Raw genomic sequence first — 18,528 nt, 5'->3', positions numbered from 1 at the left:
AACCAAACCTGCCTGGTTATCAAATTAATCAGTGACATGGTTTTAATACTTGCCTCAGTTCAGCTGCATGTCTCCTTAGGTCATCATTCTGCCTTCGTATTCTATGTAACTCCCGTGTTAGGTGGTCTAGTTCTTGAGTTGTGAGAGTGCCATCTTCTGGAGGGAAAAAATTCCCTCCAAGGTAGAGTAGACTGCATAGCCATAGTGACCCTAGTACTAGCCCAAGTTTGGTGGATGTCTTCATTGCAGTCTAGAAGATATCTACGAGTTGTCGGGACTTGGCAAGGCAAATGGCGGAAAGAGTTGACGGTAGGTGGCAATGACGATGGCCTAAGGAATCTAGCTTACTGGCTAGAGCCGCAATGCAATGGTTACCTCTGTGTTTCAAATCTATCTGTCATGCTTGATTGACCTGAAAAATACAAGAAAATCAATTTTATTAATATCAAAATACTTATTAAAAAAACTAAATAATTATAAGAAATCCCAAGGAAGATGATGTTGAGGCATCAGTACCAGAGTTTAACCTGCAAAAGTCTGATCAATTAATAAGTTTCGATCAGTAGAATATTTTTCAATAAGCCCAGAAAAATATATAGATATGCAAAAAGTGTGATTCAAAACTATACCACCCTATCCCGATTCATGATAATCTACCACAGCACTTCGTTGAGTATTATAGTGGAATATGTTACCAACCACCCGACCATATTTTGCCCCCAACCACCTTACCGGCTGAAAAGAATCCTCACAGTTCTCACAGAACTTTGCTGTACATCTAGGTGTTTAAATTGAGCCGACTATAATCCCTTCACTTCATTGAGAATCGAAGTGCTTGTAATTGTCATCCCTAGACTCTCACTAATGTGGCCATTTTTGCCGCAATTCCAATTCGCATCCATCGACGGCACTGGGCCTATACAAATTCACCTGAAAGCATCCCACAGACTATATATCTGAAACTGTACACTACCAAATTTGCCATCGCTATCAACCATGTAAATGGCAAACCTATTGAATGAATATGCTTGTGCAGTTGTGCTTTCTCCCTAACTACTTTGCCACATATGTGTAATAGACGTCGGATTGCTAAGTAAACTTGCTCCAGCACGTAATCACTTGTGCATTTTACTCTAGCTAGGAGGAGTTCTTTCCTCTTATATTCATGATAGGCACTTACTTTAATTAAATGATGAAATGATGATTTATAAATTGCTTGCAGCTAGGAAGAACGGTTACAAATAACACTTTATTCTTTATTCTTGACCACCACAATTTTAGCTGAATACAATTATTTACCAGACTACTTATGACTAAAAATATGTCACTTCATGTCTCATGGTTAATTGCTCATTTGCTCATAAACCCCCTTAACATGTATCCCAGATGCTAGAGTGAAGAGCTCTGTTAAATAGGATCAGCTAGCTGCATCAAATCATATCTACAGAAATATATGAGCCAAAATCAAGCAAAATGACTCATTTATCAAGTAAAATTAACTTAGATTCCTTTCATTTTGTATTCTTATCCATATGAAAGGCTATGCAATGTTTCAAATGCTATCAAAATGGATAGTTTCTGGAACATGATTACTGACAGAGAACCATGTGTGCATTGATGTTGTAGTCAGTTTCAAAAAGAGTAGGTGTTCCAATGGACCCAACAGACATAAGCTTATAAAAGAGAGACTTTCTTGGGTTATTCAGGTGTGTCGAACACAAACAAATCAAACCAGAATCATCACATTCAGAAAACTATTAAAATAGTACAAATCTTACTGGTCCGTCAATTTTATGTGACAGTGACTCATTTTGCTTGATCATATCACATATGTGTTGACCAGTAAGACAATCATATTGCTGCCATGAGAGAGTACACACCAAAAGCCAGCTCTATGTGTTTTACTTGTGTCATCACCATTAAGGTAATCATTAACCCTGGCTAAACTTTCTGGGTTTGTTTTGTTGTTGTTTTTACCAAATGGGAAGGAAAGAATAAAGAAAGATAGAAGATGAAGAGAAAAGTTGTCTTCTCCACCACGGTTTTGAACCACCAACCCCTCGGGTTCCAGGGACAAGACCGGGGATAGCATGCCATGAATTTAACCCTGCTGAGATCACACCACTAAATCGGGTCCAACCCTATCTGACTGAAGAAAAAAGAACCAGTGTTTAATTTGCTGACCATACCAGATACATTAAATTGGGAAAAAAAAGTTTGAAATGAAGGCTGATGTGCCAATTTTTTGGTGATAGTTGTGCTCTGTGGATGTTTTTCTTATCATCTGAGCATAAAAAGATGAAAAATACTACAATTCTGAAATTTGTTTAAGGTTTTTTGGTTCCATGGACCAACTGATGTCACAACATAGATACACTGAGCTGTAGAGTTTGGTATGGGTTACCTCATGTTCGAAGCACCACTGCGAAAAATCGAGCCACTCAACTACCCAAAAAAATGCTGGTTCTAGGGTAGAATATATCATAAACTTTTAGAAAAATGGCGTTTTGAATGAACGATGACGTTATAACCATGAGAAAATGACGATTTCTTGTGTACCTTTTAACACATAAAAGAATAGTAACTTGATTTAGTGGTGTGATCCCTGCTGGGCAGCGATTTAGTGTGTATACATGTAATCTCTGAATAACTGGGATCCATGGGCTTGCAATCGCATCGGGCTGTATTGTTTTGCATTGTCTAGTAGCATTATGGTTAAAACAATTCATGTTCTGAAAGAGTAAATTCGCCAGCGAAGTCACATAACTCCTTGGTAACTGGATCACGCACCTTTTGGAATTGGTAGTACATGCCATAGACTTTGTGTTGCGATCATTTCGATCGTGATGCAGAACTCAAAAGCGTGATCCAGTTGACATAGTGATAATCGGATTACACGTAACACTTCGCTGGCAAATAAAATTTTTAATTTTTTCAAAAACATAATACAAGTAGGGAGGTCACACTTTAGCCTAATTTGTGTCGTCACAGCACATATATCTGACTCAGAGCCCAAAAGTGCTGATTTTGAATTGATCTGAATTACTGATTTTATTAATTCTAAAAGACTCTTCTTTCCTATTTCAACTCACCAATGTACAAACATGTTATATCTTGTTTTTTACAGTCATGGAAAGTTTTGAAATGTATTTTTTCTGCAATGGCATTTGACACATTTTGCTTCTGTTGTGTTTTGTTTGGTGTGAAATGTCATATCCATGAAAAATTCTAGTTTAGTTGTTGGGAAATCAAGTTACCCAACAGTGAGGAACATATGCAATGAATTTCTTGCATGCTTTTTCTTAATATTGAATACAATTGCTTTCCTGGGATATAACTTTCTCTTTTCTACAATAAATGGCTCAAAAGTTATAACAAATTGAAAATGGTACCTTTTTTGGTCGATTTCCTATAAAAAAGCGTGTGTGTTTTCTATGGGAAAATCCTACCAAAATTGAAATTTTCATTTTGGTCATTTGGAAAATCAAGTTACCCTACAATGAGGAAAGTATGCAATCAATTTCTTAGGTGGTATTTCTAGATATTGAATAAAAATGCTTTCTTTGGATATAACTTTCTTTTTTTTATGATAAACCGTTCCGAAGTTATAACAAATTGAATATTGTGGTTTTTTATCAATTTGCCTGTAAAAATGTGTGTGTTTTCTATGGGGAATATCTCTATGGTATGCTACTTGTCGACGGTCCTTGATTTTTGCCATTTTGCCCATTTTCCAGGTCTTTTATTTCAGAAACTGCATAATATATCATGCCTGTTATTATTTTAATTCTTTAATATTAATGGATACAGTATAATTATACTGAATTTGGATCTTTGAAACTCATATTTAAGTTTTTATTCTATATCAAAGTTGCCACTTCGTTAAATTTGGGTGTTTTTCACCGATTTGGGCTGAAAATCGGCATTTTTGGAACCTTAAAACTGTAATAACTTAAAAACGCTTTGACCGATTTTCACCATTTAAATTGCTATGAGTTTAGTTTTGTAAGCACTTTCAGAAAAGCTTTAAACCAAGGAGATAAAGCATTGATTACAAAATAGTGTGACCCCCCTAATACAGGTACATGTACTAATGAAAGTAAATTTATATAGTTACCAATACATGATATTTAAGAAAGTGCGGATCAGAATACTAAATACATACCATCTGTTGCAAACACACATTGTAATACACATATAATATATTTAGTTACCATGGCAATGACAACCAACACTCTTATTTAAAGTCCATTGCCACATTATCCTTTCAGTTTGACAAAATCCAATAAAGTACTTTGTATTTTAAGCATCCATCATTTCACAGTAGCCATTTAATATATCATTTAATCAAATTAAGCTGAAACATGTATGTTTCCTGATCGATAAAAGCATGTAATTGTGTGGCAAACCACACATTTTGTGGTAAATATAATCATAACTTCCTGATGAAGTGTGTTATGTTTGATTTTGTTGAGCTGGTATATTGATTTTTATTCAATATTTTGCATTTCGGGCGTATGAAGTAGAGCAGTGCATGATATTACTTAGCCTAGATGTGGGCTGTTGGTTGTGCTATATCAGTACAAATAATTACGAAAGCCTCTATAGGCAAAATATTGTTTTTCAATTCTAATAAGCTTTGGTTTATGTAATCAAATAACATCTTCTGCTCAACAGATGTCTTGCTTATAATGCTTAAAAATTCTTATTTAATTGCATTTCAAAGGTTACAAATCTCTTTCTTGTGTAATATATTGACTGAAGCACATAATGTGACACGATCAAGAGGAATGAGTCGGATGTCGCTAATATTGTTTTTGAGATATTGGCAAAAGCCAGTGTTTAAAATTCTTTTGTTTTATATTGTTTTCAGCCATTGATAAATTGCTCATAACTTGGTAACCAGATGTCTAATTTTGATGGGGTTTGCATCAAAATGTAGCATTCATAAACTGCCAGAAAATGATGTAAAAAACTCCTAATTGAAAATTGCCGACATGTGACTCATTCCCCTTGATCATGTCACATATGGTTGAAATCCTTATTTTGGGAATACATAAACACCTTGTACACATGGATTGCACAATAGTTCCTACAATTGAGAAATGCAGATCAAATGTTAAAATCAAATTAATATGTACATAATACCATCATATTTAGAAGCCTATAAAATATAACCTTTTTATATAATTAGGTGGGGATTTTTTTTTCTAAGGCCAAAAAAAAGGTTTGTTTCAAAGCTTGCGTGCGCATTTGTTAAATCGGGAGATTTGAAAAAAAAGAGATGCAGAATTTTGTTTTTATTTCAAAATTTTAGTTTTTTTTAGTTTTTTCCAGAAAAATTCAGCGAAAATCTGATTTTTTTCTCAAAATACCATAAAAATACAAAGTTGGGAATAATAATTAAAAATAAATAAATAAATAAAAAAAATAAAAAATCGCATTTCGCATTTGTTTTCAAACCACTCGTGAGCTTTGAGACAAACCTTTTTTTGTTTGGCCTAATCACTATTTGTAATACAAAATTGTTTTTAAATGTTCCTTTTTCATTATGTTATTTTTATTCATTTGAAATGTATACTTTCTTTTTAATTTAATTTGTTCAAGATTATGTAAGGTGCTTTGAGTCCTTCCATAAAGCATCATGTAAAAGGTCTTTAATAATATTATTATATATCAGCCTATTTACTATAATATCTGCCCATTTTCTGTCAATTATTCTTCATCAATTAACCCCATGAGAACTATCTGCCGATTGGCCAAGAAGAAGTTTTCATTATCAATTAGACCAATCAGCAACATTGTTAGAATAATTCCACCATGCAAGAAATTGGGATGAATTATTTGCAAAGCTCCATTCTAATTGGTGATTAAAGTGAAGATATCATGTAATTGACCAATCAGAGGCAATGCTAGATCGGCAGGTAGTGCTCAGAGGGTTAAAAAGATTAGCCATTTTTATCAAACTACCTTTGATTTAGTTAAAAGAGTCACACATCCCATGCATACAAAAAAGCATGTTCAGTGCAAATCATCAAACCTTTAACATTCATATCAGGATGGTGACATATCAACACAGCTTATCCAAACACTCGATATTCAGCTATGTCTACAAACACAATGTGACGTGCGTTTAAACAGTTAGCCATAAATTTCATCCCAAAATTGCCTACAATTTTGCACATCAGTCAGCATATCACATGGAATATTGTGTACGATTAATTACAACATGAGGAATTCTCTTTCCTTGTGAGATTACCTGTCAAATTCATCGCGGATTGTCTCCTTCAAGCTTTCAGATCTTGCCATATCTGCGTTAGTTGACATCACAATGAAACATGTCTGATTTAATTACAGCATGGTGAAATCATCTTTCCTTTTGAAAATATCAGTGACATATTCAAGAGTCAATCAAGCAAAACGTAGCGAGTATTGACACATTTCTTCTCAAATATGACTTGACTTCAACTTTTGCTTCAAATGTCACTTTTGTTATCACTTATTCTCAACAAATCATGTTTTACTTGACAAGAGTAGAATTGAATAAAACTACCTCTGATGCTTCTGAGGGATTAACCGTAAAAACTCGATAGTTAGCATATGTGCTTACTATCAAGCACTTTAAAACATGCAAACATGAAGAGCCCCATCCACAAAAGGGTAAAGGGTTTTGAGCAAATCATTGATACACATAGTTATATACGAACAAGTAAACCTACAAATGTATGTCTCAAACCCATTAGCTTAATTGGAAAAGCGCCGGACTTTGGTACAATTACGTGTTTTCAAAAGCGCTCAATAGTAAGCACATATGCTAACTATCAAGTTTTTACAGTACTGCAAATGAAAACCTATGCTATCACACACAGGAAAACAAGTTTGTAAAATATTTGGCCAGGGCAAGCTATAATCTTTTACCAACATTTTACCTATCATTAGGCTTAGAGAAAAAACGCAATTTTTTGACCAAAAATGCGAGATGGCAACTTCAAAATGCGAGAAAAAAGCGAGATTTATGCCCAAAAATTGGCGAAAATCAAAAAAGGTAAAAAATTGAGTGAGGGCAGTATTTCATTGACTCCATACCCTGAGTGATACCAAAACAAAGCATGTAAATTGCCGACGGGACTATCAAAAATACACAAATTTTGTCCTCATAAATCAGCTTAAAAGGTCAATATACTGCAAGGTTTGAGTAGTAAATAAAGAATATTACTTGTGTTGTTGCTTGAATGTGCCAGAAAATGGACCATTTTTGTACATTCAGGCTGGAAAATCAGGTCAAACTTAAGCTTTTTTAGTTGCAATGGTTGTCGAATTCTGCAACCTTTCGCCACAGAAATAGATTTTCGTGGTAGAAATGAATCTTTTAAAAGCGAGAAGAGCACTAAAAAGCGAGATTCACGGCGAGAAAAGCGAGATTGCGTTTTCTCTCTAAGCCTACCTATCATTGACACAAAATTTGAAAGCTGTGGCAGAGATCCATACATGTATGAGTCAAATATTATTTGTTTACCAACCTCTTGTCAATACCTGATTCTTCATCATCACAGATAAAAGTATTAATACACAGCACTAGATCCCAACAGCAAAAGCTAAAATTGTCTTTCAAATCTGATCATTTACATTTTTTATTCATACTTAATCTGCTACCAAAATGAATCATCTTGGTCTTGATATCCATCAGTGTATAAGCTAATTAGTAAAATTACTAATCATCCTGGAAAATTCATTAACTGAACATAAGTTTCATCAACCCTTGAATTGTTTCAAATTTGCATATGCTACCACACATGCTACCAGCCACTAACATCGATATAATTCTGACACAGGAATCAGTATTATTATGAGCCAATATCAATTATCATTCGGTCCATTATGCTTTTCATTGTATTGAAAAATATACACACGTCCAATCAATACAATGCTGACACACAAGTCACAACGGCCACCAATTATGAAATTACTCATTACTGATATTAGTCCAATATGCAAATAATCCAACTCTAGCACAATATATTGATCCAATTCAATGTACATGAACTAAAGCTAAAATAAACAGTGTTATTTGAAGAGACTGACTTTGAAATTAATAACGGTGTTTATAATCACAAGATCAATCAAAATTGTGTCATTTCAAAATCAATCAACCCCTAATATATCCAGAATTACTGAATTTTACAGTAGGTATATTGTATTTTGTTTCCATCCTGAATCCTACGGTACTACCGGTATTTTAGACAATTTTGAAGAACAGATGACACTTTGCATACCATACTAATTCCACAGCCAGATCTGTGTCTTTTCACAAAAACCTATTTTAAGCAACCTTTTACCTCTAATCGAAATGGAATCCAAATACCATATTAACTTGCTAATTCAAAAGATTAACTTCCTTTTTGATGGATATTGGACAAGAAATAAAGCTTCAGTAAACATATCTATTGAAGATCATAATGTTGAAAAACAGAGTTTACCAAGTTTATTCCTGAAAAAATAAACCACAAAAAAGCAGCAACTTACCACATCTATTCCCCGAATACTACACGTAGCAATGAACACCATTCATAACAGTAACAGTCCACAAACTAACTCATACAACAATCCAGCAGTACCAAGATCCTACAGAAGAGTTCTGTTCCTGGATAGACAGATTGTACTTTTCCTTATTTACATTTATTCCATCTCAAGATGCAAAATGTGTGTGTAAACCCGATGACAACACACACACTCACTGATATGCTGAATTGACTACAAGCTGTATCGATAGCTCCCTCCTTATGTCCGTTCACTATGCTTGCTTCACTGGAATAAGCTATATGGTATGGTAGACTTGCTCGGGATGCTTTCAGTATGAAATGTGTGTTGAGTTGAGTATGCGTGTAGACTTAAAGGGTTAGACTTGACGTAAGTCTGCGAATGTAATCATCAATCTTAGCTAATCAGACAATGAAATTGGTGAATACCAATGAACTGCAGATTGTGGTATTAATAATGACAGCTTAATATGGAACTAAAATATTGCTAGATATATTAAAATGTTATCTATTGATGACTGTGTCTGCAATTAAACAATGCTAAAGGGAGTTGTGAAAAATGAATTTAGTTCCTTACATAGCAACATTCATATGCTGTGTTTCTGGTGTATGTCTGACAGAGAAACATAGAAAGTGACATAGTGAGAGCGAGATAGAAAAAGAGTGTAAGCGTCTTAGAGAGAGAAAGAGAGAGGTGGGGGAACAGGAGAGTCTAGGAAATTAGGCTCATGTTCATATGTTGCTTACATGAAGTGGTATCTTAAGATAGCATTTCCTCTAACATACCTTCAAGATACAGAAGAAACAATAACTTGTCATGAATATTCACTAACACATAATTAGTGTTTGTGTTGGGGTGGGGTTATGAGTGTTATATCAGTATCACTACATGTATCAGAATGCCTTACAATTTGAAAATTAGTAGCAGACACATTATTAAACCTTATAATGAGCTGCTTGAAATGTATGCATACGCCAATGTAACACCAATTCACACAAAGCTTAATTCAATCAATAGCACTTACAAATGTAATTTGGCGCCAAATTGACGACTTCAACTAAAAAGGATGACTTTCAAGTTGTATTCTAATTAGAAAAGCAGACGGGAACTTTTGAGACTAATTACGTATAGTTACATTGTAACTTAAGGTGACAAAAATATTATACATTCTCTTTTTCCACTGCAAATATATATATATATATTTCTGACATTGCTATCTACTGAAGATAACAAACTTGTTTCTGATTTTACCAAGCCTAGGAAAGGTGGAGAATTCAGGAAGCTCCCTTCAAAATAAACACATAACATTTTAAAAAAAAAGGAAAATGTGATATTTCTCACTGCTATCTTCAGTAGATAGCAATGAGAAGTTTTATTTTTGATGGGAAATTTTATTTCTCACTGCTATCTACTAAAAATACAAAACCCTCATCTTGTTCATATCATATCAAGACCATAGACTCATGGTTAAAATATATATGGTGGATATTTTAACTCATGGTTAAAATATATATGGTGGATTATATGGGTAATAACAGGCCAACTTACAGAAACTTATCCTTACCCAGAAAAACCTTTATGATAGAAACATCAGAACGTGCTAAAAAAAAAAGCCTTAAAAGGCCAGAGATTTATATAGTAAAATTATAGATGATCATTGCACTTTACAAAAAAAATATTCACTGACCACTTTTCCCCAAGGCACACTAGCACTTGCAGTTCTATGAATCTGCAAAGGGATCATTCTTTTGTTCAATGCATTTTCTGATGCAAGCATTTATAATTATTGTGAACTGTAAATCAGTTGTATTGTACATTTTGACAATTAGTTCATATCCATAGGCATACTGGCGATAAAAGCTATATATTTAACAGTGAGGTACAATCATTTTATCCCAGGCAAGTCCATTTTATATAGCAGTTCTGCATCAATATGCAAAATATTAGCTAAAATCATATTATCCTAACTACCACATATGTGTTCATTGTGGTAAGGTGCTATTTAACACCAGAGGGATTAAAACAATTCTGCCAGCTTCTTCCTTCGGGCTCTTGACTTATGAAGTCTATGCCACAGGGACCTGGCTTGACTTACTTGACCAAGATACAAATCGTGATTCATTAACAATGGTTATTTCAAGTAAACAAGATGTGCAGTTTACACCATAGAGACCTGGCTTGATGCACTTGACCAAGATGGACAAATGGTAATTCGCTAAAATTGCTTACTTATATAACTTCAAGTAAATCAAAATATGTATTTTTGCACACTGCTATTTGCTGAATGAAGAGGGGGCACAGAAAAACCAGGTTGAAGTTGTACTTTTCAAATGAAAACAATTGCATTTTTTAAGGTGCAATTATTTTTTCTCTTTTTGTTGCTGTTCTATGAGAAGTTCTTGTGACATAAAATATGGACACATTTACTTAGTTACACAAAATTATTCATGTATATGCAATTCCCAGTCAAAATGAAAATACTCTAAAATAGCATGATAGTTCATCTCTATTGGTAATCCAGAATTTACATTTATCCTACTGGTGTAAAATTTATTTATTTAGAACTATGGTAAATGGCACAGCCTTCATTGCTATCTACTGAAGATGAAAAAAGATATCATGCTGCTTACTAAGGAAATATTAAATATTACATATAAATATGCAAAATGTCAGTGGTTCACCAGCCTAACCTGGCACCCCCAGACCACCCCCACACCCCCGAAGTGTATCTGCCAGCAAACAGGGTACTGGACTATGCAAATGTGATGTGTTTTTTTCTTCTGATTTTCTGCACCTGACCATGGCTGTTGACCCATTTTGAAAAATTATACACAATTTTTGTTGGATTTTAACCTGGCAACCTGGTACTGATTTGTATATGGCATATATGCCCAATAGAGGACGCACTTTCAAATGCATTTTTAGGCTGTTTGAAGTCTCAGTTAAACAGGGACGGTCCCCGGTTGCAGTAATGTCCACTGTTGCAATGTTAAGCAAAGTTTCATGAAAACATTCCCCTTTGATGGTAAACACATATGCACCCCCACACACACACCACACCCATCTTTCCAATCAAGTTAGATTTATACAAGATAACTCTTCCTTTTCAACAACTACCAACACTATACTAAGAACAGAAACGTTATGAATACCCAAGTCATTTCTCTTCCTAAATGTCACAAATTCAATTTCTGTCATATGTGACAGGGAATAATATTTACCCTAGTATGAAGAATGTATTCTATTTCACTCTTAAGTGATCATAACACTACATGGTTGAAAATGTCATCTCAAAGTTGTCATGGCAAGATTTCGCCAGTAATATACATACTCATAATATACTGCGCTAAAAAAAGTATCCTTACACTTAGAAAAATAATCACAATTTCAAAACTGAACCATATTGGTGTAAATTTGTTTTTTCAATAGATGCACTATCTAAGTCCGGTACATTATGACACCCTATTGAATCCATTGTGACTTCAAGAAGCAAAGTTACAAGCATTTGATTAGATGAAGGTCCAGTTTTAAAAGTGACAAACTGCCCTATTCAAAACTCCACGTACTAGACATCTGGTTTGAGAGTGGTGAATGGCTAATTTGTTTGTGCGTACCTTTAATTTAAAACAAAAGGAACAAAAGAAAACTGAAACAAAAGAGCTGACAAATAAAATGTAAGTTGATATGAAGAGTACAGAGAAGTAAAAACTGAAATAAAAACTGCTTTAATAAAGCTTCATTGAAGAGACTGTGTTGTCTCTTTGTTGCACTTGTTGGAATATTTTTATGCCATGTATAGGCCAGTTTGTCACTTTTAAAACTGGACCTTCGTCTATTCAATTGCTTGTAACTATACTTCTTGATGCCACATTAGATTCAATGTGGTGTCATAATGTGCAGGATTAGATAGGGCATCTATTAAAAAAACAAATTTACTCCAATATGGTTCATTTTTGGAATTGTGATTATTTTTCCAAGTGTAAGGATACTTTTTTGGTGCAGTATATACATGTATCACCTGCAACTGACTAAAATAGAAAGAATCGTTGTCTGCTCCCGATGACTTATCACCTTGCATTACAACTGAAAATAAATTAAAATTATTTCTATAAATGGATGATTAATGGAGTAATTAGACACATTGACGCATGTAGGAATGCTTCAGCTGCAAAGTCACTTATAATGAATTATAAAATGAGATATCCTGAATTATGTCAGAACGAAATATTCACAATTGAGTTTTGACCTTTTGTACTTTTCTGAACTGTTTATTATTCATATTCAGACTTGACACTATGAAGTCAAATTCATGGCTACTTGGGTCATTGATTTATTCATTAAATATTCAAATAAAAGCAATTCTTTACAGAAATGCAAATGACTGAAATTCTTCAAAGTATTCAGTTGCTACTCAAGCCATAACAACAGCAAACAAAAATGTCATTTTAACCCTAACTTACTGGTAGCCTTTTGGCAAAGGGGAAGGAAAGAAGGCAGGAATGAAAGAAAGAAAGAAGAAGATGAAAATTTTTTTGTTTCTCTGGTGCAGATTTACCCCCCCCCCACCCCTCAGGTGCTAGGCACACGAATGGCAATTCGCCAGCGAAGTGGTTACATAACTCCTTGGTAAGTGGATCACACATTATTTGGAATTGGTAGTACATGCCATAGACTTGCGATCATTTTGATCGTGGTGCAGAACTCAAAAGCGTGATCCAGTTGGCACAAGGGAGTAGCTTTCTGTGCCCATATGCTTTCACATGACGACACAAATATGTTCAAGCTCGGGGGTGAACTCTGACCCTCTACTTTTAGACCTTACTCCTACCCCTGACTACACTGCAAAATATTTTTCACCCCCGAGATATAATTTTCACCCCATGAATACATTTGGATTTTCTGCAAGCTCGGGAGTGAAAAACACGGGAAAACAACCCCCGACTTTTGGGCCTTAATGCTACCCCTGGGCATCATTATGGGGATACTTGCGCTCGCAGTTGCTTGGTGCTGTAGCTTTCTGTGGTTCTTTTATTTATTTATTTATTTTATTTATTTATTAGACTTCACCACTGGTACATACACGTAGAATTATTGCACGACAAAATATTGAAGAAAAAAAAGTTTAAAAAAACATATTAAGACCAGCGAATAGGTTGGGATAAACAGGCTTATATAGAATAGTGTAAATTCACCTCTAGAACCATCCCCTAAAGAAAGTACATAAAATGCGGAACAAAAATAGTGGAATGCCAGGGGCAAAACTGGGCCTACAATCTGGGCAACGACAAGCAGAAAACCAGGTGCAGGTATCAGATGGAACAAACTTGGAATAAAATTGAGACTTCAAAAAATCTGAAAGAAGAAACGAAACTGCCCCAAATTTTAGGGTTTTAAAAGAAAAGGTAGGATTCCTCCAAATTAGATACATACGTGATTGCAATATATAACAAAAACACTCAACAACATCCATATAAAATTACAATTTATCATGCTACACAAACAAGAGGTTCTGTGTGATTTTCGTCAATACAAGAAAGCTTTCTTCATTTGATTAAGTTTTTACTTTATGCGGGTCAGGGTGAGTGTTAGCAGTAACTCCACAATTAATACATTCGCCATCAAATTTATGAATAATTCAATAGAGAAAATTGCATTTGCTTTGATTGCATGGCACTATGGACCAAAATGGCCTCATCTCAATGGCATAGTTCAATAACCTAAATCAAACAATCATAGTACAAAATTTGACCTCAAGTTGCAGAGTATGAGTTTTTGTACCCAAATTTTCAAAGGTCATTCAATGAATGTACAAGTGTATTCGAGTTGAAGAACTGTGCCCTGATACATGAGCATGTTGTGGATCCTAGTGTGGGGCACTACAACCTTTACAGTGGTAACTTGAAACTGCATCCAATACTTCATCTTCATCAGCAGACGATTGCAGACAAACTATCGTATTCTTGTTTCGATTAGTTGTGCAAAATATATAGCTGTGACCTAGTAAACTTTTAACCACCGTGGCCGGCAATCAATAATCTATCTATTACCCTCCTATTCCAAGCTTATATAGATTCTGGAATTGAGATACAGTTTGCTCAACATTATGTTTCAACACAGTAATCAAATGTCCACTTGACACATTATACAAGGAGCAAGCAGAGGGACAAAGTTGCCACATGTGTCAAAATCCCCATACGTTCATCTGATACTTGAAGTGATGGCCTGGAACTGACCATCATGCATCATGACTGTCTGATTTGTGATGAATATGCACATTTTAAGTGCGGTAACACTTTGAAAGTCTCTAAATATAAATCCCAAACTGAATCCACTAGAGTACTAAAATAGAATAGTCAAATTGTTAGTGGAAAGTAAAACTAAATATAGCTCGGAAAATATACAAATTGAAGTGGATTTATGATTCTGTCCTCCAAATGCAATTGTATGCTGTTTTGAGTTAATACATCGCTGAAGTTTTCTATCTGGTTCTTGTATAAGACAACACTTAATTCACTGATGAATGATTGAATTCTAATTTAAACCCATCCCTAGCCGAATTGAATACAAAAACAGCAGAGTCTAGTTACTGAAAACGTGCTTACCCTAAAAAACAAATTACAAGCTCCAGCACATCTGCCAAAGCAATGCAATTTCAAGAAATCTGCAATACTTTCCCACTTTGATTTGATCACGTTAAACCTGTTAACACACTTTGTCATCCTATGGCTAATTCAGGTAACGTTAATCTTCATGTACATCGCAGCCTGCAGCGCAGTAAATGCTCTGTTTTCTTCAAAATGAAAGTCTTCACAAATGTAACGCTGGGCAAATATAACTACAGGGCATGCCAAGTTGTAGTACCACCCAATTTCTCTGACAAATTGAAGCAATAATTCATGTCTATGTTTCTTTATTGCTTGCACAAGATGTAAAACCGGTGCAATTTAATTGCAGTATTTCACAACCATTAATGCTTATTTGACGAAACCCTAGGTTCAATTTTCAGAACATTTGGCATCTCATCAGTACATCAGTGAAATTTAAAAATAGAAGAGTCAAATTGTTAGTGGAAAGTAAAACTAAATATAGCTCAGAAAATATACAAATTGAAGTGGATAAAATTCTAATGCAATTGTATGCTGTTTTGAGTTAATATATCGCTGAAGTTTTCTATCTGGTTCTTGTAGAAGACAACACTTGATTCACTGATGAATGATTGAATTCTAATTTAAACCCATCCCTAGCCGAATTGAATACAAAAACAGCAGAGTCTAGTTACTGAAAACGTGCTTACCCTAAAAAACAAATTACAAGCTCCAGCACATCTGCCAAAGCAATGCAATTTCAAGAAATCTGCAATACTTTCCCACTTTGATTTGATCACGTTAAACCTGTTAACACACTTTGTCATCCTATGGCTAATTCAGGTAACGTTAATCTTCATGTACATCGCAGCCTGCAGCGCAGTAAATGCTCCGTTTTCTTCAAAAATGAAAGTCTTCACATGTAACGCTGGGCAAATATAACTACAGGGCATGCCAAATTGTAGTACCACCCAATTTGTCTGACAAATTGAAGCAATAATTCATGTCTATGTCTCTTTATTGCTTGCACAAGATGTAAAACCGGTGCAATTTAATTGCAGTTTTTCACAACCATTAATGCTTATTTGACGAAACCCTAGGTTCAATTTTCAGAACATTTGGCGTCTCATCAGTACATCAGTAAGTTCCCTCACATTAAATGTTTAATTATTCAAATACTGTATTTCCTCGAATAGTCGCCCCCCCCCCCTCAAATAAACGCCCCCACCACTTTTTTCAACCAAGATGTTTCAAAAATACTGATATTTCCATGCTATCTTGTGTAGTAAGCTTACCAAGTTGCTCACATGGTCGATAATAGCAGCAATAATTGGCGAAAATCTGCATTGGAAACCCGGAAGTGAACCAAAAGTCAGTGTTTCTAGTTCATAGTTCGTCATTTTAGCGTGACTTTTAAGTTTACCAAATGATTTTAACGGGAATTGTCGTGCTAAAATGACCTCTAATAACCCCCCCATTTTGGAAAATGCAACGCCCCCCAGGAAATACGGTATTCCAAAATATGGAATTGTTTGGAATTGTAATCTTTTTATTTTTAATGTATTTTTTAAAATGTAATTTTTAAGATGTATAAATTTTATGCAATATTGTTATCTTTTAATGCAATCAACCAAATGTCTGAACACACACCTGTTCCAGGGTTAATGTTTCTGCATGTCTTTTTCTCTCTATTGTATTGCTGTACTGTGTTTTGATGTTATAGTAAGGCACTGTGTGCTCCGTAGAAAGCCTTATAAATATTGTGATGATGATGATGATGATGATGATGATGATGATGATGATGATGATGATGATGATGATGATGATGATGATGATGATGATGATGATGATGATGATGATGATGATGATGATGATGATGGTTAACAATTTGTACATTGTTTACTTGTCTAAAATCTACAAATTGTCAAGTACTCTCATATCAGTCCAATGGAGATAGTGGTGTAAATGTATATACCAAATTTACCAAAGACTTCATCTACTGAAGATAGCATTTTCCCTACCATTATCAAGGAGCAATAAGAAGACATCATTTAATCTACTGAAGATGGTATTCCAATGTAGCATCTGATACTATGAAAATATACTATTCTATCAGCTAAAAGACAGCAATTTATCATAGATAGCACTATCTAGGACTAGGAGCAAAATTCAGATTTTCTGTTTTACATTACATACTCATCAATATAATACCCACACTCAACAAAACAAAAGCACCCCAATCTTACTTGAAACATTTCAAACGACCCAGATTTGTTTTCCTTCATTGTTTTCCTTCATAGATATTATGATGACGATGAAGATGATGATGATGATGATGATGATGATGATGATGATGATGATGATGATGATGATGATGATGGTGGTGGTGGTGGTGCTTAACAATTTGCACATTGTCTAAAATCTACAAATTGTCAAGTACTCTTTATATCAGTCCAATGGAGATACATGTAGTGGTGTAAATGTATACCAAATTTACCAAAGACTTCATCTACTGAAGATAGCATTTTACCTACCAATATCTAAGAGCAATACCACTTCAGAAGAAGAAGATGGTATTCCAATGTAGCATCTGATACTATGAAAATATACTATCCTAAAAGCTAAAAGACAGCAATTTATCATAGATAGCACTATCTGGGAGCAAAATTAAGATTTTCTGTTATACATTACATACTTATCAATATAATATCCTCACTCAACAAAACAAAAGAAGCACCCTGATCTCATTAAAAACATTTCAAACGACCCAGATTTTTTAAATGCAACCTAAAAGAGAGCATTTTTATCATATTTATCGACTAAATGTTGTCAGAATATGGGCCAAAAGTCATAAAATATCAATGTATGGTAAAATGGCCCGGGGAATTAGAGCATGCTGTAAAATATATATTACACAGCTGAATAAATATTGTCAAGTTTTAAACAGTAGACAAGATAAAACACCTGAAATGGCACCTACGAGGATGTTAATATTTGCCACGTATAACATCCATTTATCTGTCCATGACGATAGGCCAGGCAATATGTAACTTAAATCATCAGGTTTGCTTCTATTTTTATACACATTCACTGTAATAAATCAATTCCCTTGAAATTCTAATACGATTTTGAAGAAAATGCATCAAACTGACGAAATCCATCAAAGATGTCTAAAAATTCAATATTTGAGCTTGAAGTAAAGTGATTCACATAAATCATTTGCTAGAGTAACCTTGCATCACAACTTAGTTTATTTTTAAAGCAACGCCCAATCTTCATTTAAACACTTGAATTTATTGATCACAAACAAGAAGAGGAAAATACAGTCCACAACTTATAAGTACCCCCTCATACTTTTTAAAAGAAGTTGAAAAATATTGTACGAAATATAAAAATGTAAAAAGAT

General features: G+C 34.4%; 1 protein-coding gene across 3 annotated transcripts in view; it reads right to left on the bottom strand.

Moving 5' to 3' along the window:
- Nucleotides 1-18,528, bottom strand: part of LOC140153462 (alpha-(1,6)-fucosyltransferase-like) — a 160,041-nt gene that overhangs the window by 105,960 nt on the left and 35,553 nt on the right. For 2 of the 3 annotated variants that reach the window (XM_072176219.1, XM_072176221.1), the window contains exon 3: nucleotides 54-412. In XM_072176219.1, coding sequence (XP_072032320.1) covers nucleotides 54-244 — 191 coding nt within the window. In that variant the 5' untranslated portion in view covers nucleotides 245-412. Of the gene's footprint in view, nucleotides 1-53; nucleotides 413-8,523; nucleotides 8,795-18,528 lie in introns of those variants that run through there. The other variant, XM_072176220.1, reaches the window with a different exon arrangement.

This window comes from Amphiura filiformis, chromosome 5 (genome assembly GCF_039555335.1).
Source record: "Amphiura filiformis chromosome 5, Afil_fr2py, whole genome shotgun sequence".
Classification (NCBI taxonomy): Eukaryota; Metazoa; Echinodermata; class Ophiuroidea; order Amphilepidida; family Amphiuridae; genus Amphiura; species Amphiura filiformis.
The sequence above is the reverse complement of the archived record's forward strand: the minus strand, read 5'-3'. Positions and strand labels throughout refer to the sequence as shown.